At 44.7% G+C, this 22,431-nt stretch overlaps 1 protein-coding gene across 1 annotated transcript; it reads right to left on the minus strand.

The window, feature by feature from the left end:
- Positions 1-60: 60 nt before the first annotated feature.
- On the minus strand, positions 61-16,997 carry RNASEL (ribonuclease L). Its single transcript, XM_036834204.1, has 7 exons — positions 16,892-16,997; positions 12,980-14,644; positions 8,620-8,705; positions 7,163-7,368; positions 6,232-6,364; positions 2,210-2,340; positions 61-1,557 (listed from the first exon to the last, which is right to left on the minus strand). The coding sequence occupies exons 2-7, from the start codon at positions 14,454-14,456 to the stop codon at positions 1,377-1,379; spliced, it is 2,214 nt and encodes a 737-aa protein (XP_036690099.1). The 5' UTR covers positions 14,457-14,644; positions 16,892-16,997; the 3' UTR covers positions 61-1,376.
- Between the last annotated feature and the right edge of the window lie 5,434 nt (positions 16,998-22,431).

The following is a 22,431-nucleotide window of genomic DNA, read 5'->3' on the forward strand; positions in this document are numbered from 1 at the left end:
ACACCATTGTAAGGCAATTATACTTCAATAAAGATGTTAAAAAAATATATATATATATATATATCATTGGCCCTAAGGAGCCAATGATATATATATCATTCCAGTGGGGAAGAATCATGCTCTGGGTGGAGAGACGCATGCTCTGGTGTGGCCACGGGTGCTAGGGAGCCAGAGAGGACACTCAGACGGGGGTGTGGAAAGTGAGGGCATTCTGAGGACTTCCTGAGGGGGTGAACCTGGAACTGTCTCACTGCAGATCCAAAAGCAAGACATCAAACTCGAGTCACTCCTCTGTGAGGTGAGCCACACAGTCCGCAGTCGTGGGCTCCCAGCCAGCTCAAACGTAGCACAGCCCGCTAAGGCAGAGCTTCTCAACCTCAGTGTCACTGACAATTCTGTTCTTCTGGACAATTCTGTGTTTCGGGGGTGCTATCCTGTGCATATCATAGAATGTTCAGCAGTATCCCTGACCTCTATCTACTAGATGCCAGTACAACCCCCTACCCTCAGCTTTGACAGACATTTTCATTGCCAAATGGCCCCTGAAGGGCAAGATTGCCTACAGTTGAGAAATACAGCCTTAACATAATAGAAAACCAACACAGGTGATTCTAGAAGGAATGCATTTCATGCAGTTGGTGCTTAGACTTATACTAGTTAGCGCTCAACAAATATTGAATGAATGAATGAGCCACCCAGAGCCCCTTTGACCTTTTGGGTCTCATGCAGAAGAGCTCTGAGCTAGTAATTAAGTTCTAAGGTGCTGACTGAGAGGTAACAATAACACCACGTCCATTTATACTGCGCTCTGTGCAAGTTGTATAATCTGGGGCAAGTAGTTCAATTTCCCTGAGTCTCTCAGGCTCTTCAGTTCCTAAAAGGGGATATTAATCCTATCTGGCAAGGTTGTTGGGAGAATTTCATGAGATAATTGATGTAAAACATAAAGCATTAGAGGTCTAGGAACTCACTCCTTTGGTGCAGTTGACAAGACGAATCTTAGCAGGATGCTCTCCCAGCTCCTGCCACTAAGCTTTACCCTTAGAAAGGACTAGGGTAGTTTGAGCATATGCTTTTTTTGTTGTAAACGTGGAGAATGCTGAGCATGGCACCAGGAACTGACACATCAGCTATCCAATTCATTGCTCACAAGCAACCAGGTTAGTCAAGAGGCCCAGGGAATTCCCTAGTGGTCCAGTGGTTAGGACTCCGTGCTTCCACTACAGGGGGCATGGCTTCAGTCCCTGGTGGGGGAACTAAGATCCCTCATGCTTCGTGGTGTGGCCAAAAACAAAAAAAAATGTCAAGAGGCCCAGAGAGTTGTGACTCGCCCAGAATTACACAGCAAAAAAGTACTTCCCTGAATTCAAAAGGCACTAGGGCTGGCCAGCCTGCTCACCACCACCACCTCCATCACACCTAGGCTTATTTAGATTGTGAGTTTTTGGAAAATGCTTTGTGTATTCTGTGTTCTGTAGTTTCCTATAGACATACATGACCAGATCGGGAAATTTCTCCTGGAAATACTGGGAAGGTTCTCCAATTTTTGACTTCATCCTGAAATGAAACATAAATATTTTGATATTCTTGCCCCAAACTCTGCATCCCCCCTTTATAGCATATGGCCCTGGAAATCTTTTTTGCTCCCCTGGTTTCTAGAGCAGAATAAATGAGGACTTTGGAATCTGACAGAGCAAGATTCATCTCCTGACTCTTCAACTAATGGACTAAACTTTGGCAACTTAAGTTTTATGAACCTCAGTTTTATTATCCATAAAGTGTACATAATACAATCCCACAATCCCTTATCTACAGTGCTGAAATCCAAAAGAGCCCTGAAAACTGCAAGTGTTTTGTGAGTTTGCAGCTAAGATTTTTGGTAGCAAAAGCTAATTGGATTAACACGGGGCTACTCTTCTAATGCTACATTCGCTTTACCCAGCCACGCAGTCCCCTGTGTTTCTTCACACAAGAATTGCTAGCCTACTGTTCAAGGGGGCTCAGCAAAAACCGAAAAGGAAGAGGAGAACCTGCAGGGCATGTCCACTGTTGACTGTAAGACCCTTGTGATGGCCCTTTTCCAAACAGAAGGAGGAATGACTTTCACCAAAATAAATTTTCTTCTTTCCATCAAATAGCAGATATAAATTTAGAGCTGGAATTTTTAAATTATTCTCATCTCATACATGACTTCTCATACATGACTTACTTTTTATTCTTTCTTTCATCAATGTGCTCTCCCAAATTCCGGATGAACTTCAGCAGGTCACCCACGGTGTCCTGATATTCCTTGCCTCCTTTACAAGACTTATTCGCTTTTTTCATCACAAATTGGTCAATCTAAAAAAAAAAATTACACAAAAACGTGGTAGCAGCACAAAATAAATCCTGAATGTTAATACAAAAAGGCAGAATACAAATTTGAACATATGTCAAAATTTCCACTAATTAATAAAGCAAATTAATACAAAGAAAAGATTGGAAGTAAGCACCGTACACCACAATGCTAACTGTAGTTGTGTTTGGATGTGGAATTATAAATATCTTTAAATTCATGTATCTATTTTCCAAGAGAATTGTTTTCATAGAAATTAACTACATTAAAACATGGTTTAGGAAATCGTTGGCTACTATACGAGGAAATTTGCTCACTATACAGTAGCACTATCCTTGTGGCCACCCTTCCAAATTCATACTTGATTACATCTCCTCCTTCAAGAAGGTTGTCCTGACTGAAACCAGGCGTTGCAGCCATTGCCATAGTGAGTGTGGTTGTTCTTTGTTTGGTTTTGTTTTTGTAATTATGTTTCCAAAGGTTACATGATTCTCCTTGTCCCTAGGTGTCCCAGGGCAGCTGCTCTCATGTTAATAATGTCTTCCTCTTGTAGATGGCTCTGATAGGTAGAAAGAGTCTGGAGTAAGAAAATAAGATGCAACAACCATGAAGCCAGAGGGTCCCTTAGGAAGAGTAACTGGTGACTAGAAGCCTGCCTGGGGGCACTATGTGTGGAGCACATGTGAGAAAGGCTGAGCACGTATGTGTGCGAGGAGAGGCAGCCGTGTGAAGAAGGTGGAGTCCACACTGGAAAACTGGTTGCACGCCCAGGAAAATGGGCAAGTCACCAAAATCAACAGGACAACACAGCTGAAAATGAAAACAAAAAGATAAGACTTGAAGTCAATCAAAACTCAACATATGGTGCTTCCCTGGTGGTGCAGTGGTTGAGAATCTGCCTGCTAATGCAGGGGACACAGGTTCGAGCCCTGGTCCGGGAAGATCCCACATGCCGCAGAGCAACTGGGCCCGTGAGCCACAACTACTGAGCCTGTGCGTCTGGAGCCTGTGCTCCGCAACAAGAGAGGCCGTGATAGTGAGAGGCCCGCACACCGCGATGAAGAGTGGCCCCCGCTCGCCGCAGCTAGAGAAAGCTCGTACAGAAATGAAGACCCAACACAGCTGAAATTAAATAAATAAATAAATAAAATTTTAAAATAAATAAATTAATAAATTAAAATAAAAAATATGGAATATGCAAATAAAATACTTGGACAAACGGAAAATTTTTTTTAAAGAATTCAGCATATGTCAATGAAGTTTAAGGGAAAGAACCAATGAACTGGGAGACAAAAGAACAGAATTCTCTTCCCAGCTCTACCAACCTCTGGCTTTCCAGCCCTGAGTATTTGGGGTTCCACCTCTGAGCCTCAATTTCCTTGGCAAGTAAATGATTTGGTGGACTTGACGGCATCATAACATTGTGCAGTGAGCCGCTTTAGCGCGTGGCCTTTTTTTTTTTTTTATTTCTCAATTTTTCATTGAAGTATAGTTGATTTACAAAGTTGTAATTTCTGGTACAGCAAAGTGATTCAGTTATACATATATATACATATTCTTTCTCACATTCTTTTCCATTATGGTTTATGAGAGGGTATTGAATATAGTTCCCTGTGCTATGCAGTAGGACTTTGCTGATTAAATACGTTTTTATATTTTTATTTTTAACCAGTTTTAAATGTTTCTCTAGGGGAATTGGCACATTTAATATTTGGTCTCATTTGTATTATCTTTTTTTCTGGATCTCTATTTTCCTATTCGCTTTTCAATTCTGTACCTTCTATTACAGTAGATTGGGTATCCTTTTTGTCACCTGAAGTACAATCAGAATAAAATCTTACGTAAATTATCTGAGGATAAAAAAGTAGTTCTACCATTATTTTTCATGTTTCTAAATAAAACTGAGGCTCCTTTCTCTCGATGATAGAGTCTTGCGTCTTTGGGTTCAGCCCCATTTTCTTCAACCCCCTTGTCTCCCAGGTTCCTCGTTGTTGTATCTTGTTCTCTGGAAGCACTTTTTAAAATTACATTTTTGCACCTTAGAACCTGCCTGTGTCATCACCTCTGATGACTGATAACGTCCCATCACCTCCATAACCTTTATCTCTCTAGTGATAGTTAGCACTTTTCTTTATTTGTACTTTCCGCTCCATTTCAATTTTGTCCTTCCTTCTTATGCCTCTGGACTTTTGGGCTTTGATTGATAATTTACCCAACACCACTGCATTTTCTCAAACTTTGCTTCTGCTTTCAAACAGAAAGTAAAGGCCAGATAATTAACCTTCAAGAGAACGACTTTCCTATATGGTCTGAAAATAATGCTCCATTTAACACTGAGTGGAGAGTGAGAAAAGAAGGGAAACAATAGCTTTCATCACCTGCTTCTTCTGTGCTTTGTGCTCTATACTTCTCTTATTTCTACTTTTGCAACCACTTTTATTAGCACTTCAGTCTTGAGGTTGGATTTCTCCTTTCTGTTGCCTGTAGTCCTGTTTCTCTGTCTCAGACATTATAAAGAAAAAGAAAATGACAATCTCTATCAGCTACAGGTTAGCACATGGCCTTTAAGCCAGAGTGCCCAGCTTCAAATCGTGCTGCATCCTTTACTGATTCTGTGCCTTTGAAACAAATCACTTGTCTGTGCCTCAGTTTGCCCACCTGCAAGATGGAGCTAATTGCCTCAGAGGCTGTTGTAAAGATTAACTGTGGTTACTCATGCAAAGTCCTGAGAACTACAGCTGCCACAGAGTTAGCACTATGTGATCGTTAGCTATTACTATCACCTGCTCTGGTTTCAAATCTCTTTGTTTCTACAAGTTTAATTTTTAGCTGAACTTTTATAGACATTCATTTAGCAAAGAGTCATGGCACACCTACTCCATGCCAAGAATACAATGACAGACAAGACAACGGATGGTCTCTGCCCTGGTGGAACTTACTGGGGAGCAAGAAGGAGAGATGTTAAGCCAGCAATTATGAGTGTGACATGTGGTCTAGAGGCAAGCAAGGGAAGGAAAGCAAAATGAGACGCAGAAATGAAGAGGGTTGGAAGAAGCAAGAGTCCTACATCAGGCTTAAGATACAGAAGCTGCTGGTCTCACTCAAAGACTTGAGAGTTATGGATTTTCCCATAATGCTTTGCCCATGTCTCTGGGGTACCCAGCATGTATCCCACAGCCATCATTCTGTGGGTCTCTCCGCCCCACATGGATGCTGTACTCTGCTTTGTATATCTCTGACCTTGCATGGGCCTAACACATACTGGTACTTGATAGATGTCTGCTCATTAATAATAACGAAAGTTCTGATAGTACTGACTAGACTGAAATGGTGATTAATTTTTATGTTCCACTACATTGAGTGGACCTTCTCTGGAAGAGGGGGAATTTGAAAGATCATCTTTTTTTCTTTTTTTTTCAGTTTCCCTTCTCTCATACAGAAAACAGGTGCGTATATGGGTGCTCAGGCTGGGCTGTTCACTGGCAGCAGAAGCAGCCCGTCTCCCTGGATGGGAATGCCCCATGGGGCAGGACCTCCTTTGGGCTAAACTCTGTTTAATCAGCTGCTCTTGTCACAGTGGAAATAGAATTATTAGTCAGACCTCGCTCAGAAAACAAGGCTTGAGAGAAAGAGTCACAGAAAAGAAAAAGGCTCTTGGGCTGTGACAAGGCCATCCTAAAGAGGAGGCTGGATGAGTCTCTCAGGAGGGCCTGGCCTGGAGCAGAGACTCAAAAGGGCAGAAGGGACCTGGGCTGGGAGGAGGGAAAGGAAAATCCCCTTTCTCACCACTTGGTTGGACCAGGCCCATAGTATAAAAAAGTTAGGAAAACCAACACAACACATGACACAGATTCTTCCTCCTGGAATAACTCCCAGACCATAGGAGCTGTTCATACCTTAGTTGTCCACTGGGCAAAACTTGTGGAAAGTTCAGATGTTCCAGGTTGCAAAAGCTGGAAGACCTTGCCATCAGCATTTCTCGTTTTGATGTCAGATTCATTTCCCACATCCCTCAGGGTCCTGTAGCGGCTGAGAATGACGGAATTATCACGGTTGTTCCATCCTTCCCACTCTTTACAGAACTATTAGATTTTGGCTTTTGATACGAGTAGTAAAAGCATGTCTCTAAAATCTGCATAAGGGGAGAGCTCTCTCTCTCTCTCTCTCTTTTCCCTCATCCTTTTTCTATTCTTCAGTGGAGAAAACCAGATCCAGAGAAGTTAAGTCACTGCGCCAATGACACCCAGCCAGGAAATGCCAAGCTGAGAGAAAAGCCTGGGTCTGCTGATTCCCAGCCTGACTCCTGCCCACCTCACCATGATGGTTAATTTTATGTGTTAATTTCACTGACCACACAGGGCCCAGATTAAATATTATTCTGGGTGTGTCTGAGAGGATGTTTCCGAGGAGATTAGCATTTGAACCAGTGGACTCGGTAAAGCAGACGGCCCTCCCCAGTGTGAGTGGGCATCATTGAATCTACGGAGAGCCTGAATAGAACGAAAGGGGAAATCCGCCCATCTCTGCCTGGCCGCTTCAGCTGGGACACGGCTCTTCTCTTGCCCTCAGCTCTCCTAGTTCTCAGGCCTTCAGACCCTTACTGGAATCTACATCTTCAGCTCCCCTGGTTCCCACACCTTTGGATTCAGGTGAAACTACACCATTGGCTTTCCTGGGTCACCAGCTTGAAGATGGCAAATAGTGGAACTTCTCAGCCCCAATATTGCATGAGGCATTTCCTTATTTTGTATATATATAAAGAGCCCTGACTAATACACTCACTGTCTCTGTCTTGGAGGCCTGTAATATACACTCAGTTTTCCTTACCTCACCCAACTCCAAAAGAAGGGATGACCCAGCAGGCCACTCAGATGGTCCTTCACATTGTCCCCAGGGAAGAACAGGTGACGAGTGAGGTCCCGAGTTTCCTCATCTGGAGAAAGCTGAATCAACTCTTCAGGTCTTAGATCCTTCAGCCTCTCAAAAGAAATGTCTCCCTGCTTGACCACGTACAGGACCAGCAGTCCCAGGGCCTACATAAAAGCCATAAATCAAGCCAAAAGTGCTTATGAATTATCACTCTGTTTGGGGAACTTTGGAGGGTGTGGCGCAGGCTATGAGCAAATGGAAAACGGGTAGAATCTCGAGGAGATTCCACAGCCTGGTCAGGGAGAGAAGGCATGGGCTTGTGCATAGAGAACTCTTCAAGGTAGTATAGTTTAGTATACTACCTCTTCAAGGTAGTATAGCTTATAGGTTTAGGTTTATAAGGAACAACAGATAATCCCAGGCCAGAGTTGTCAGGGCAGACTGCTTAGAGGAAGAGGAATTTGAGCTAGACCTCAAAGTACGGATAGAATTTAGATAAACAGGGCAAAGGGAGAAGGTTTTAAACAAGGGGGATACTCAGAGTCTGGCTGGGAACTGGGACTTTGGGTCGGGCCTACGTCAGGCCACAGATAAAGGAGCCAGACCAGGTCCCACAGAATAGAGTGAAGGCCCCAGGAGTCAGGGCACAGCAGGAAGGACCAGGAAGGAGGCCAGCATAGAAACTGCACTGGGAAGGACACCAGTCAGGGAAGGAGCTAAGACCTGGAGCCACTGAACCAGAAAGGCCAGGCATGGATGGAGAGTTCTTGTCTATTGGGTTGGAAGTTTAGCACCCTGGAGAACTCCAGGCGAGAGCTGCCCTGACAAGCTCAGTATCTATCTGGGAGCTGTGGTCAGCAGAGGCTATGTCTCTGTTCTGTCTCCTCTCTGGAGAAACAGTTCTTTCAGGACCTTAACCTTTGGGGCCAAGTTTAGTCTCTTTCGAGTTGCGGATCGATCCCATCCCTCCGCTGTGCTTCAGAGGGCCTTAGTCGCTGGCCCTCCTAGGAGTTTGGCACACGTGTTTGAATAGAGTGGGAAAAGAAATCTCATTTACTTTGTCTTTAGGCAGAAAATACCTCCTACAGGAATTGTGGAATTCTTTTGGAGAAAATCTCCTGGCGGTAATTCTGGAAGAACTGTGGCATGCTCAGTGTATTTACTATTCAGCCTGTGGGGTCAGAGAGAGATCTAAAGAGATAGAGAAAGGGGCCACGGCGATGGCCAACCCCATACCCACTTGGGGAAATGCTGCTGTCTGCAAGGGAGTGAAGGCAATGAGTACCGGGGAAATGCCTGGAAACGTCTTTCCTTCTGGTTGAAATAGGAACATCCTCTAACTGGCCACAGGGAGTAAGGTAATGAACAAAGAAGGAAGCAGAAAGATGGAAAAGTAAGTTGTTTTTAGAAATTACCTCTAGATCTCTCTGGATTTCCTGTGGATCTCCAGTCCACTTGATGCTTTTATCGAAATCTGCCAGGCAAGCGCCATTCTTGGAATCTAAGGGATAGTTTGTAGAGATGCATTGAAAATCCTCATTCTCCATGCTGTAATTAATTTAAATAAGTCTGTAACACAATGTACAGTCTATCGTCTCTGAGGAAGACAATGATAAGCTCATATCTGCTTTGTTGTTTGCTTCTCAAAACACTGTCATGTGCACTGTGTCGTTTGATCTCTTCGGTATCTGCCAAGAGCAGGACTTACATTTTATTTGTTCCAAGCCAAGCGGTGGGGAAGCATGAGGATAAGTATAACCAGCTCCCCAGTCATGCAACTCCTAGGGTCAAAGAGCACAGATTTGTAAAGAAGCTGCTGGCAGGAGTTAAGGCTACATCCTATAGCTAAAGAACAACTAAACAACAAGGGTCCAAATCCAAGACCACCTTAAGTATGCTTAAGTATACTTAAGCACCAAATCAAGTGCTTAAGTACCAAGCACCAAGCGTCAAGTATGCACCAAATCAAGCCCACTAGTTACTGCCCACTAAGACATTGTCATCTGTTACCACGAATAAACCATGTGCTTGGAATGAGTCACTGCCTCCTGGCCCCCTTCAGAATCTTCCTCCCTTAAAGGAAGCCACTAAGTCCTCAGAAAGAGGGATGCATGGATGAGAGAGGTCAGGAACGAAATGAAAGGTGGGTGAGTCAGTAATTTGTCCTCGAAGAGGTGGCTTAAAGGAGTCTGAGAGGAAGGCTGGGTAACCCCACGTAGGACGATGGCCAGTATAACTGTGTGCTTCTCAAACTCCTTTCATCATGAACTTAGACATCAGAGTTGTGAGGAGACTCAGAGTCTAACCAAAAGGAACCCATTAAATCATTCAATAAATGTTTAGTGAGGGGAAAAAAATGATGGTGAGGAAGGAGAACACAGTCCTGGCCCTACAGAGTTTAGAGTCTCTGGGCAAGGAGACCGATACTAAAGGAGGATAAACATTAAATTAATTGCAATTTTGAAAATGCTAGCCAAAAGTGCAGGATGCCCTAAAAGTGTATCACAAGAAGAGCTACATGGCTGGGGGGTGGGGGGGCGGGGAGGGCGGAGAAGTTTTCCTTAAGGAAGAGACGCCTAGGGAATCCCCTGCCGGTTCAGTGGTTAGGACTCCACACTTCCACTGCAGGGGGCATGGATTCAATCTCTAGTTGAGGAAATAAGATCCCACATGCCGCATGGTGAAGCCAAAAAAAAAAAAAAAGGAAGAGACGCCTAGACAGAAAAGATCAGAAAGTAGAATTTGGGTAGGTGAGTGGAATGGGGAAGAGAGGGCAGAGAGAATTCCAGATAGGAATGCGTGGAGAATTCCACTCTGGCAGAAGGAAGGCCCAAGTGTGCACTTGGGGAGGAGGGACAGAGTCAGAAAGTTGCTTGTGATGAGGTTGAAGGGGCAGATGGGGTGCAGATCATAAACCACAGACCACTTTCAATTATTTGAAGTGATAAATTCCCTTCACTTATTTAAGCCACTTGGAGTCGAGTTTTCTGCTACTGAAATTTGAAAGTACCTAATGGAATACCTCACATCTCTTCTAACATTTGATTTTTTTTTTACACTCCTCAATTTTTTATTTTTAGTTTCAACAGACATTGTTAAAGTGCTATAAAAAATGTTAATACTTACGCCCAGTTTCTGTACTACAGCGTAGAGAGGGAATTTGGCCCTGCTGACACCTGATTTGGTGCCCTTGGAATTGGTTTCATACTTCTGGCCTCCAGAACTGTGGGAGATTAAATTCCTGTGGTTTTAAGCCACCAGGTTTGGGACAATTTCTTTTAACAGCCATGGAGACTTACACATTTGGTTAGCTATGTTTCTTTGGGTGTAAATTCTTCTGTTTCATGCATCTCTTTCACGGTATTGGCACCTCTTAAAAATCCTAAGTGATTTTCGACTGTAAGTCTTACTTTGCGGTTGAGACTCCCTGACGTCCTGCGAGTTGCTTCTGTTAATGCCACCCAACATAGTGGAGGGAGGGAAGCAGTCGTCAGAGCTTCTGCTTTGCGTTTTATTCAGTGACGCTCTGGGGGAAGCAGGACATGCCACTTAGTAGCTGCTTTGGCAGAAATCTTGCATGTTTAACTGCTCTTTGTTTCTCTTGATATCACCAATGACCCAGTGTCTCAAGCAGTCACCCTGTCTGTAGAAGAAAGGTCTGTCATAGATGCTTGGTCCCTGGGGAAGAGGGGAAGCCCAGGGTCTGATCTGCCTAGTGTCGACTGACGCAGCAATCTGCCTGCTAGCTGGTCCTTGGTCCTCTCCTGCTTCTGGCTTCCATCACTTTGGAGTGGCACTTTTCTACACTGTTCCTACTTTCATGAGGAATGTTTCCCTGTGGCTTCCTGCATTTGTCCTGGGCTCCTGTGTTATTCTTCAATCCCATCCTATCTATGTTTAGTCTCTCCATGATTCTTCAAGGATTTTGTCCTCTAGGAATTCTTTTTTTAACGTTGATCTCGGTTATGAATTCATTTAGAAACCTTTTCCCATCATTTGAGGGATTTAACACAGGGAAGAGTCTGCAGTATGTGCTAGGTTCGCCACCTTGAGGCAGAAATATAATCAATTCTTTCCTGTTCAAGCTTAAGAATGGAAGAAGTGGTGCTAGAAATTTCAAAGAATAGGTAGGCACAAATTATTTTTCTTTAGAACGTGATGCGTGACCCTTTTGCATCAAGATCAGCAGGTAAACTTGGGAAGGACCTCACCTTTGGCTGAACCTCAAAGACTCTTCCTTACTGGGTAGAGTTGCACATATTTCTGGCCCTTGTCAGTCTCCCCAGCGAAGCTGCTTAAAACCAGGAAGGAGTGCCACAAGCACCTGTCCTCAAACTAAAACCAGATCTTACGTCTACCTATTTCTCTCTTCCAGGACCTTAAGTACTCTTCTCTGACTCTCAGTACCCACATCTTCTTTTTGCCCCGGTCCCTTACACCAAGCTTAAATGTCAGTGCATATCTGTAGGTTAGTTATCTGCTTCTGCTTAGCCCTCTAGACAAGTACCTGGCCTTTGTTGGGCACCTACAATGGACAGATGACTTGTCCATTTGACATACTACACTTAGACGTCATAACAACCTTATGAAGGAGGTATTATCAGTCTCAAGTGAGGAAACCAGTGCTCACAGAATTAAGTGACCTGCTTGAGGTTACAAAGCTACAAAGTGGTGGGACAAGGCTGCAAGTCTCCTTAAACATGGCTGAAGCCGAGGCTCTTTTTACTGTACCACCTTGCCCCCCGGGACTTCACACTCAGCTCTGCTTGGGTTTTTTTGTTGTTTTTTTTTTTAAGTTTTGAATTTTATTTTATTTATTTATTTTTCATACTGCAGGTTCTTATTAGTTATCTATGTTATATATATTAGTGTATATATGTCCATCCCAATCTCCCAATTCATCTCACCGCCCCTCCCCCCCTTTCACCCCCTTGGGGTCCATACATTTGTTCCCTACTCTGCTTGGTTTTTTTGTTTGTTTCTTTGGCTGCATTGGGTCTTCGTTGCTGTGCAGACTTTCTCTAGTTGTGGCGAGCAGGGGCTACTCTTCATTGCAGTGTGGGGGCTTCTTATTGAGGTGGCTTCTCTTGTTGTGGAGCACGGGCTCTAGGTGTGTGGGCTGCAGTAGTTGTGGCTCACGGGCTCAGTAGTTGCGGCGCACAGGATTAGTTGCTCTGCAGCATGTGGGATCTTCCCAGACCAGGGCTCGAACCCGTGTCCCCTGCATTGGCAGGCAGATTCTTAACCACTGCACCACCAAGGAAGCCCTCAGCTCTGCTTGTATCCTTGAATGTTGCTTTAGTTTATTTTGGTTTTGGTTTGCAACAGTGGACACTGACTTGTTCGGCCTGCTTGCGGTATGTTTCACTGTGTCACATCTTAACCTGGATCCCAATTGTAACCTCGGTTTTGCCATTAAGTTTCACTGTAACTGCCACCTTCTCTGAAGGAACACACTTTCTAGGTTCCCTGACTTGCAGACTACTCTAAGAGTTCAAACTTCTGGAGCTGGCTCCATCCAAGACCTACCTTCATATTTGTATTTGCCAAGGGCAGTATAAGGTTAGCCTGCTATTCCATTGGCATCCTCGACCTCCACGTGGAATACGGGTTATACCTGGTAGCAGGAGAGGTTGCCCTGTAACTATGGATTCGTTACATTAATCCTCAAACTGAACAATCCACACTGACTCTAGTTCTTCCCTGTTCTGCCAGGAAAATCCTTTCCTCTCGTACTAAAGACCCTACGTTTCTAAGAGAAGACTGGGGACTTACCTATTAACACGTTTTGTGGCTGCAGATCCTGGTGAGTGTATCCAGACAGGTGTAGTTCCTCAACAGCCTTAAATAGAGATGAGAGGACATTTCGAGCAAACTCATCTTCCTTGTTTTGCACAGCCTCCCCTCTGTGGTCGGCCAAGTGCTCCTCCAGTGTGTGTTCACACAGGCCGAGGCACACATACAGAGAGCCCCTGTAGTTCTCACTGCCATAGAATGTCACCACATTACTGTTGGGTCGGTTGCTCTGCAACAACGAGACTTCATTTTGTCCATGTGTGCTGCCTTCATAGAATAGCTTCACAGCTACCTCTTGGTCTTCATAGAACCCCAGGTAGATGCCCCCTTCAGAAGTGTCAGCAATTTTATATTCTTCCTCAATAAAGATCTTAAGTTTGCCGATCATAGGGCGGTATATCCTGTGGAGATGTTGCAGGGCTTCCCCCCAACGTGAGCTCTGCGGCTTCCAGTCTTGAGCGGGAGGGTGAAAATCTTCTACGGCTCCATGCTGCCAAAGAAACTTTGCAAGGTCACGGTCGTAATTGCGCCTTGCTATGGCAAGAAGGTCTCCACAGTCTGTTCTGGCTCCTTTGTGGCACAGCGACTTGGCGATTTCCCCCAGCTTGAGTTCGACAGCAAGATGCAGTGCTGTTTTGCCCTCAATGTCTGTGTCATTCATCTCTATATGTTTTTGTTCCAGAAGCATCTGCACCAAACCCAGGTTCTTCTTTTCCACTGCCAGGATCAGGGGCGTCTTCCTTCCTTCCCCCCTCACACTGACATCAACCTTACAGTCCAGCAGAAGGCGAGTAATGGCCTTCACCTTCTCACCATCAGAGTTCAGAAGAGCATAGGTCAAAGCATTTCTGCCCATATTGTCTCGGGCATTGACATCTGCCCCCATCTCATGAAGGAGGATCCTCACGACATCTACATGCCCTTCTTCAGCAGCATGCATGAGAGCAGTGGCCCCTCCTTTCCTAATCTTCTCTTGATCCTGCTTTGCCTTTCGACGCAAATTCACCTTTGCTCCATTCTTATACAGGAACCTTAAGGCTTCAACTCTACCATACACAGAGGCTTCCACGAAAGCTGTAAAGCCATGAACATCGCACTCATTGACATCTGCTACTTTCGGAAGTAAAAGTTTGAGCACCTTCACATTTCCAGCGATGCCAGCAACTATGAAGGGAGTGGCCCCATTCCTCTTCCGCAGACAAGGCTCAGCACCATGGTTAAGCAGAAGATCCACCATGTCCTCGTTGCCGCTTTGTACTGCATTATGCAAAGGTGACCAGCCAAATTCTTCATCCTGGAAATTGACATCAGCCCCTTTTTTTAGCAATTGCTGGACCAGCTTAATGTCTTCATTTTTAGTAGCTTTAAGCAACAAATGATTGTCTTCCACTGAAGCCCTCCCATTAGTAGAGGGTGTGGGTCTTTCCTGAGGATTGTTATGGTTCTTGGTCTCCATGATGGTAAATACCACTGGTTACAAATTTTTTGCCTTTTTTTCAAGAAAATGAAAATCTTATCTCCTTGGGATTTGATCAAAGAGACGTGGAACTCTTAGAAAATCCTGTCAGGGTAAATCAGAATTATCTGGCTACAGACCACCAGTATCAGGAAGGACAATACTCTTGAAGACTTCTGACTTTCCACCTGGAAATGAGAGAGGAGCTTTATAATTTTATAATAGTGAGGAAACATTTAGACTTCCCTGGTGGCGCAGTGGTTAAGAATCTACCTGCCAATGCAGGGGGACACAGGTTCGAACCCTGGTCCGGGAAGATTCCACGTGCCGTGGAGCAACTAAGCCCGTGAGCCACAACTACTGAGCCCATGTGCCACAACTACTGAAGCCCATGCGCCTAGAGCCCGCGCTCCACAACAAGAGAAGCCACCGCAATGAGAAGCCCACGCACCACAACGAAGAGTAGCCCCCGCTCGCAGCAGCTAGAGAAAGCCTGAACGCAGCAACGAAGACCCAATGCAGCCAAACATAAATAAATTTGTAAAAAAAAAAGAAAACATTTGAATTCGAGAAATTAATTTGACTAGCAACTTTTTCAAAATACATCTATTATAGAAATTTTTATTACAGAATATCATAAATATATACAAATTTTAAACAAGAAAATTATTACTTTATTCTGCCACTGCCCAGAACAGGTATTTGTTAATATTTTAGTAATAGTTCTATAGATTTTTTTTAATAATAGTTGGGCTCATGCTCTGTAAGTAACTTTGTATCCTGCCTCCTTTCATTTAATGCCTTACTATAAATAATGTCCTATATTATTACAAGTGTTTTAAAACATTTTAATGGCTATGCAATATGCCATCAGAGAGGTTTTTCAGTTCTCTACTATAAAGCAAATGTTTAAAATAACTTTTAAAACAGAGTTTCAAACTGATTATTTTTTTCACAATTCTAAATAACGTCGGAGCAAATTTAGCTTATTTTAGCTTGTTTTCTTATGATAGATCTTATAATGGATTTCTTAGGATAGATTTCAAAGAACTGAATGCCGAGTCAAAGGCTATGATTGCTTTTAGGATTCTCAACCTATATTAATACATTTTTTTCCCAGTGCCATATAAACATACTCTTACTAGAAACAGATGGCCTTTTTAAAAAACCAGAACCCTCATTTAATAAGAAAATAGGTGTTTTTCATCAGTTTGTGTTTCTGGTTGAACATGCTCAGCACAGCCCTGGTTCTTTGCACACGTGTGGTCCTGTTCAAACTAGTGTAGCGTATGGTTAAGAACTCGGACTCCCAACTCAGCAAGATCTAAGTGTGAGCCCCTGGTCGTGTAATTCTAGACTCTTATTCCTAATTGTGTAATCTTAGATTATTGAGTCTCAATTTTCTGTTCCCTCAAATGGGGGCAACAATAAATACAGTCCCCCATATAAAGTGCATTGAAGTAGGGAGAGGGGGAAATATCAAGCCTTCAATAAATGGTAGAGCTAATGACGTCCGTTTATGAAAACAAAAGTTAACAAATCCCAGTCTCCCCACCCATGTGCATATACACACGACACAAATAGGGAACCTGGGGTGTCAGTTTAATCCAACTGCCCTTGATCAGATCTGAGCAATTTAGACCCAATTCAAATAGCAGATGGCAGCAAACTGTTACCTGAAGATTTATATAACTACATCTGCTGCAAAATTCACAGAGCAACCATTTTTCAGCAATCTCACCCCTCCGACAGTGTCAAAGCCCCTACCTCAGAGGTCTAATCAAATGTGCAGCGGAAGCACAATCACCCGGTAGTGAACTCTCTGGACCCAATGTTTGTGCAAACACTTCCGCTGACAGTGGGTGTGAGGTGGGCTGGAATAAATAAAGGACCAGAGAAGGAAAGAAGCTCGAAGAAACCTGGAAGACTCAGGGTCTCTTCGAACTTCTTTCCTTCTCTGGTCCTTTATTTATTCCAGCCCACCTCCAACTGCTAACTTCAGTGTAATACAATCGTTTAAGAATACCACATCTTGGACTCCTTTTGAGGAAATGCAAATTAAAATGACAATAATGATAATAATAATAATAAAAGAAACCCCAGGTAAAATATCAGAGTAGAAAAGGAAAACAACCCATCAAAAACACTGCAAGGGAAGAGCCCTGCTTTCAGTTTCATTTTCTCCACGCGACAAGACGTGCCTGATAAACTGAGATGACTTGCATAAATAACGTGTGGATTGTGAGAGAACCCTGGGAACCTCAGGTGGGCTCAGGCCCGAAGGGCCCCCTGGGGCTGGCCAGCTGGCTCTGTGCGCTCCTTCCTCTCCTGCAGTTCCACACCCACTGTCATCTCCAGTCCCCAGAGCCCAAGGACTCCTTCAAAGAAAACAACTTCTCAAGCTTTCCCAGCTCTCCTCCTTCTGCCCACCTTACCTTCTAAGTCAGGTAAGACGCCTCCTCCTTGGTTATTTCTCTGGCAGCACCTAACCCTCAAACACTGTAGCCGGCACGGAAACAGTTCCTCCTGGGGCTGGAGCGTCAAGGAGCCAGCCAGCTGGGCGGAGCCTAGAAAGGGGAGTGAAAGGAGGAGGGCGGGGTCACGGACCACGCCTACACTCGGCAGAGGTAGCCTGAGCTAGTAGCACCTTTGAACCTCCTGGAGGAAAGCGGTGGCTCTTTTGCTTTTTAACCTTTTATTTTAGATTGGCGTGGAGTTGATTACCAATGTTGTGTTAATTTCAGGTGTACAGCAAAGGGGTTCAGTTATACGTATACATGTGTTTATTCGGTGGCTCTTAACTGATCGCTGAGGGCTGATTTGATGTCCAAGATCGTGCTGCTCAGCCTTCAGCCTTTCGGGTCACAGCATCCAGCTCCAGCCTGACCACGTTGTTCCAAACCCCCTATCTTCCTGAGGGAAATGAGTGGTAAATAAACATTTATTGAGCACCGACAGGGTGCCCGGCACTATGTTCATTGCTTCACAAGAGACTCGGACCCAGTCAACCCCTACCAATCCTGATGATGATGAAACTGAGGCTCCAGGAAGCTAGATCAGCCCAAAGCCCGAGCTCCTTCCCTCACCCGGGTGCCCTCAACTCACCGCCCTGAGGCAATGTGACCTCCTGGAAAGGGCACAAGGCTGGCAGTCTTGAGACCTGGTCCTGCAGTCAGAGCTGTGGCTGTTTTGCTGAGTGACCACAGGCAAGTGGTTGAACAATGTTGGGCCTCGTTCTCTCATGTTAATAGGATTTTTAAGATTCCTTTCTGCTCTAGAAGTTCTGTTCCTGACCATTTTCCTAGCACTGAGTTGCACGCTGTATACTGAAGGCTACAATGGGAAGTATTCCTGTCCTCAAAGAATATCCCGTCTTGCCGGGAGACAAACTTCCTAGAGGGTCATGAACAGCGAGCAAGATGTGGTAACATGTTGGTCACCAGTGGCCCCTTACGCCCCACTGACTCCCAAGCCTCTCTCTCTAGCCCCGGCCTCTCTGCTGAACTTCAGACCCACAAATCTAGAACATGTCCCAAACAGAGATTCTCGTCTCTCCCTAAATCTGCTCCTTTCCTTTCTCTCCATGAATGGCACCGCCTCCTGAATGCCACTCCTCATTCTCATCCCAATCCCAAGTCTCCTACTTTCATCTGCAAGGGGATGACGACCTCAGCCCTTGCTATCGCTTACTGGAAGAAACTGATGACTTGCTTCTCAGCCTCTAATCTAGTATTACCTGCTTCACTCACTCACCATAGTGTTCAGGACAAAGTTCAAAATCCTTAACCCATCATTCGTTCCATTAATACTTATTGAGCACTGACAATGTTGCCAGTGACTATTCTAAATGCTTGGGATACAGTGATTTATCACACAAATGCCTCATGGGGGTCTTCCTGGAGCTTGCATCTTAGTAGGCAGAAATAGATCATAAATAATTGAGAAATCCAATATGTAACATGATTTCAGGTCCTGATATGGTCCCTGACAGTCCCGATTCCCCATGGGCATCATCACTACTACCATCCAGTTCCCCATCACCTCACACTGCTTCCCACCACCATGTCTCTGCACACGCCGCTTTTGCTGCCTGAACTAATAATAATGATAAGAAGAAGAAGAATGATGATGGTAGCAAGCATTTATGTAGCTCTTTAGTATGCTCTAGGAACTGTTCTGAGCCCTTTATATATATATATATTAAATCATATAATCTAATCTTTATGAGGTAGGTACTTTTTTTTTAATATTTATTCATTTATTTATTTTATTTATTTGGCTGCACCAGGTCTTAGTTGCGGCATGCGGGATCTTCGTTGCCCCGTGTGGGCTCCTTTAGTTGCAGCATGCGAGATCTAGTTCCCTGACCAGGGATCGAACCTGGGTCCCCGGCATAGGGAGCTCAGAGTCTTAACCGCTGGACTGCCAGGGAAGTCCCTGATGTAGGTACTGCTTTTGATCCCATTGTACAGATGAGGAAACTGAGGCACAAAGTGGTTAAGTAACTTCCCTTGTTCTAGAGATTTGGCCTACATCACTGAACAACACAGAGAAAGATGCCTGCCTTCATTCTTGGTGGAGAAGCCAGACAATAAACAAAATAAGTAAATTATATGTAATATGCTTTATGGGGAAAATCCTACAGAGAATAATAAGTAGAATAAGGAGGGTTGAAAATACCAGGATGGGGATTATGAGTCAAGAGATATATTTTCTAAATAAAGAAGTCTCAAACTCCGTTCTCTAGCACCTAACTACATTACATCTCTTACCCTTAGGATCACTCCTCCGTTGCTTAAGTGTTCTTTTTTTTTTTTTTTTAAACAGAATATTTTTAAATTTTATTTATTTATTTATTTTTTGGCTGTGTTGGGTCTTCGTTTCTGTGCGAGGGCTTTCTCTAGTTGTGGCAAGCGGGGGCCACTCTTCATCGCGGTGCGCAGGCCTCTCACTATCGCGGCCTCTCTTGTTGCAGAGCACAGGCTCCAGACGCGCAGGCTCAGTAATAGTGGCTCACGGGCCCAGTTGCTCCGCGGCATATGGGATCTTCCCAGACCAGGGCCCGAACCCGTGTCTCCTGCATTGGCAGGCAGATTCTCAACCACTGCGCCACCAGGGAAGCCCCCGTTGCTTAAGTTTTAAATCTGTCTTCTCCTCATAAAGTAATTTGAATAGCTGGGCCAGTTTAAAAGATTCGGTAACTCTGAATTACCTTGTGATCAGCACTTAATATGCCCAGCACACCTTTCTCTTGTGGGATCTTAGTTCCCTGACCAGGGATCCTGCAGTGAAAGCAGGAGTCTTTCCACTGGACCCCTGCAGTGAAAGCACGGAGTCTTAACCACTGGACCGCCAGGGAATTCCCTCTAGGTTTATTGAGAAATAATTGACATACATCACTCTAGAAGTTTAAGTTATATAGTATGGGCCCCTGCAGTGAAAGCACGGAGTCTTAACCACTGGACCGCCAGGGAATTCCCTCTAGGTTTATTGAGAAATAATTGACATACATCACTCTAGAAGTTTAAGTTATATAGTATGATGGCTTGATTCACACATACTCTGAAATGATTACCACAATAGGTTTAGTTAACATCCGTTATCTCATACAGCTACAATAAAAAAAACAAAAGAAGTAGAATTGCTGGATCATATGGCAGTTCTATTTTTAATTTTTTGAGGAAGCTCCATACTGTTTTCCATCCTGGCTGCACCAATTTACAGTCCCACCAACTGTGCACAAGGTCTCCCTTCTCTCTACATCCACGCCAAGAGCTTCAGTTTTTATAGGTGATTTCAGGCCTGTTGGCTAAAGAAATCTAATTTTAACCCCCGTACCCCCTGGGCTATCTTAGCAATTATGCTAATAATTTTCAGTTCTATTGAAATTTCACATCTTTATTAAACTGCATTAATAAACAAAACTAAAAGTTATACCTCTTGGATATAATTCCAAAGGAAGGAGCCAACTTAAAATGAGAGCAAAGTTAACCAATTCCAAGAGAAAAGTTTGTATAGCCTGACCTGACATGGCCACAGGGAGGCAGCAGAGGGTGAGGGAATAGGCCAGAGCCCTCCACAGTCAACACGGAAACAACAGCACTGATGCGGAAATACACGAGCCTGGGTTGAGTGAGTACTGTCTGGATTGAATGGCTCAGTCCTTGATTTCCTCATCTGGAATTCTGGAATGCTCTTCATATCAGATAAAATACAGTGTGGAAACAGCTGTACTATACTTGGGAATGTAGACTTGGAATCCTGGCTTTGAATTGTGACTCTTCTATTCTTTTCAAAAAGTCAACGAATAGTTATTGACTGTGTACAAGGTACTGTGCTGAGTACCTGGAATCAGATAATAATAATAGTTAATATTCGTGGGATATCAGCACTGTGCCAAGCACTTTTCTTTCATTCCATGTGCCCTCCGAGGGGTGCACTCTTACTGCCCTCCTTCACAGATGAGCAAAGCAAGCCTTGGAGAGGCTTAGTAGCTTCCCAAGGTCATACAGCGAAGGGGCCGGTTCCAGCCCCAACATTCCAACCCCACGAGCTGGGCTGTGTATCACTCTGCCGTGGTCTGTTCTGCCCCATCTTATCAAATAACGTGGCTCCCCATCTTGAAGAGAGTGGCTTAGTGAAAGAAAAAGAGCTGTGAAGAGGCAAGTGACAGTGCCATGTCACACATGAGGCGATCAAGGTTAGGACAGGGTGTCCTGGAATCACGGAAGTGGCAGAGATGAACTCTGGGCAGTGGATGTCTGGGAAGGAAGGCTTCACTTGAGGAGGTGAGTTTTTGCTAGATTTTCAGGAGGCCTTTTGAGGAGGGCATCCTCCTCCTCAGCCCCCAACCCCTAATTAAAAGAAAGACAAAGAGGGCATTACGAGCAGAGAGCATGTGTGTAAGGGCCATCCGGGCAGGGGCGAAGTCAGGTGAGGGACTTGGGTCAGATCAGCGCGAACCTCGTGTGTCATCGTTAAGAGCTGGACTTTCTCTCGTAGTCAAAGGGGAGCCACTGAAGGGCTTGAATGCAGCCACGGCGTGCTCAGATCTGTGCTTTATGGATAAAGACTGACACGGCGTGGAAAATGAACTGGAGGGGGAGAGCACTGGGGAGGGGCACCAGGTGGGAAGTTGTTTTTATAGCCTAGGTTGAAGAGAATGAAAGGTTCCTCTAAGAAATCTCAGTGAGGGTTTCCCTGGTGGCGCAGTGGTTAAGAATCCGCCTGCCAATGCAGGGGACATGGGTTCGAGCCCTGGTCCTGGAAGATCCCACATGCCATGGAGCAACTAAGCCCGTGAGCCACAACTACTGAGCCCGCATGCCACAACAACTGAAGCCCACGTGCCTAGAGCCCGTGCTCCACAACAAGAGAAGCCACCGCAATGAGAAGCCCGCGCACTGCAATGAAGAGTAGGCCCCGCTCGCTGCAGCTAGAGAAAGCCCGTGTGCAGCAACAAAGACCCAACACAGCCAAAAATATAAATAAATAAATAAATTTATTTTTTAAAAAAAACTATAAAGACGTCTCGGGGAGCCAGGAGGAGAAGCAGCGTCTCTCCCTATCAGGGTTAGGGGACCAGAAGGCAGTGGATATCTGAGGGGGACGATGATGACCTTGGCTTTGAATGGGCTCCATACGATGACCCTGTGGGACGTCCAGGGAGAGGAGTCTGGTAGGAAGTTGGAAATGGTCATCTAAACGTTTCTCCTGCTGGATTTAAAATTAATCATTAACGTAAGAGCCATCTGCTAAACATGTATATGCTAGGCCCTGGGTGTAGAAAATTGGAGAGGGGGACATGCCTAAACCCCAGGAGTTTGCCGTCTGGTAAAGGGAGACAGAAAGGAGGGAAGTAAGTGCTCTGATGAGGGTGAGCAGCTGTGGGGGCACATGAAGCACAGGCTTCAGGGATCAGACCCAAAGGCTCAGGGAAGGCGCCCCAGTAAGACCCTTGAGCCAGCTTTTGAAA

Source organism: Balaenoptera musculus, chromosome 1 (genome assembly GCF_009873245.2).
Source record: "Balaenoptera musculus isolate JJ_BM4_2016_0621 chromosome 1, mBalMus1.pri.v3, whole genome shotgun sequence".
Classification (NCBI taxonomy): domain Eukaryota; kingdom Metazoa; phylum Chordata; class Mammalia; order Artiodactyla; family Balaenopteridae; genus Balaenoptera; species Balaenoptera musculus.

Excerpts from the sequence above, each read along its gene's own strand:
- RNASEL (XM_036834204.1), bottom strand. The coding sequence starts at position 14,456 with ATGGAGACCAAGAACCATAACAATCCTCAGGAAAGACCCACACCCTCT. Across the intron at positions 8,706-12,979 it reads GCCACAAAACGTGTTAATAG|ATTCCAAGAATGGCGCTTGC; the intron begins GTAAGTCCCCAG and ends ACTATCCCTTAG. Across the intron at positions 1,558-2,209 it reads GATGAAAGAAAGAATAAAAA|GATGAAGTCAAAAATTGGAG; the intron begins GTAAGTCATGTA and ends GTTTCATTTCAG.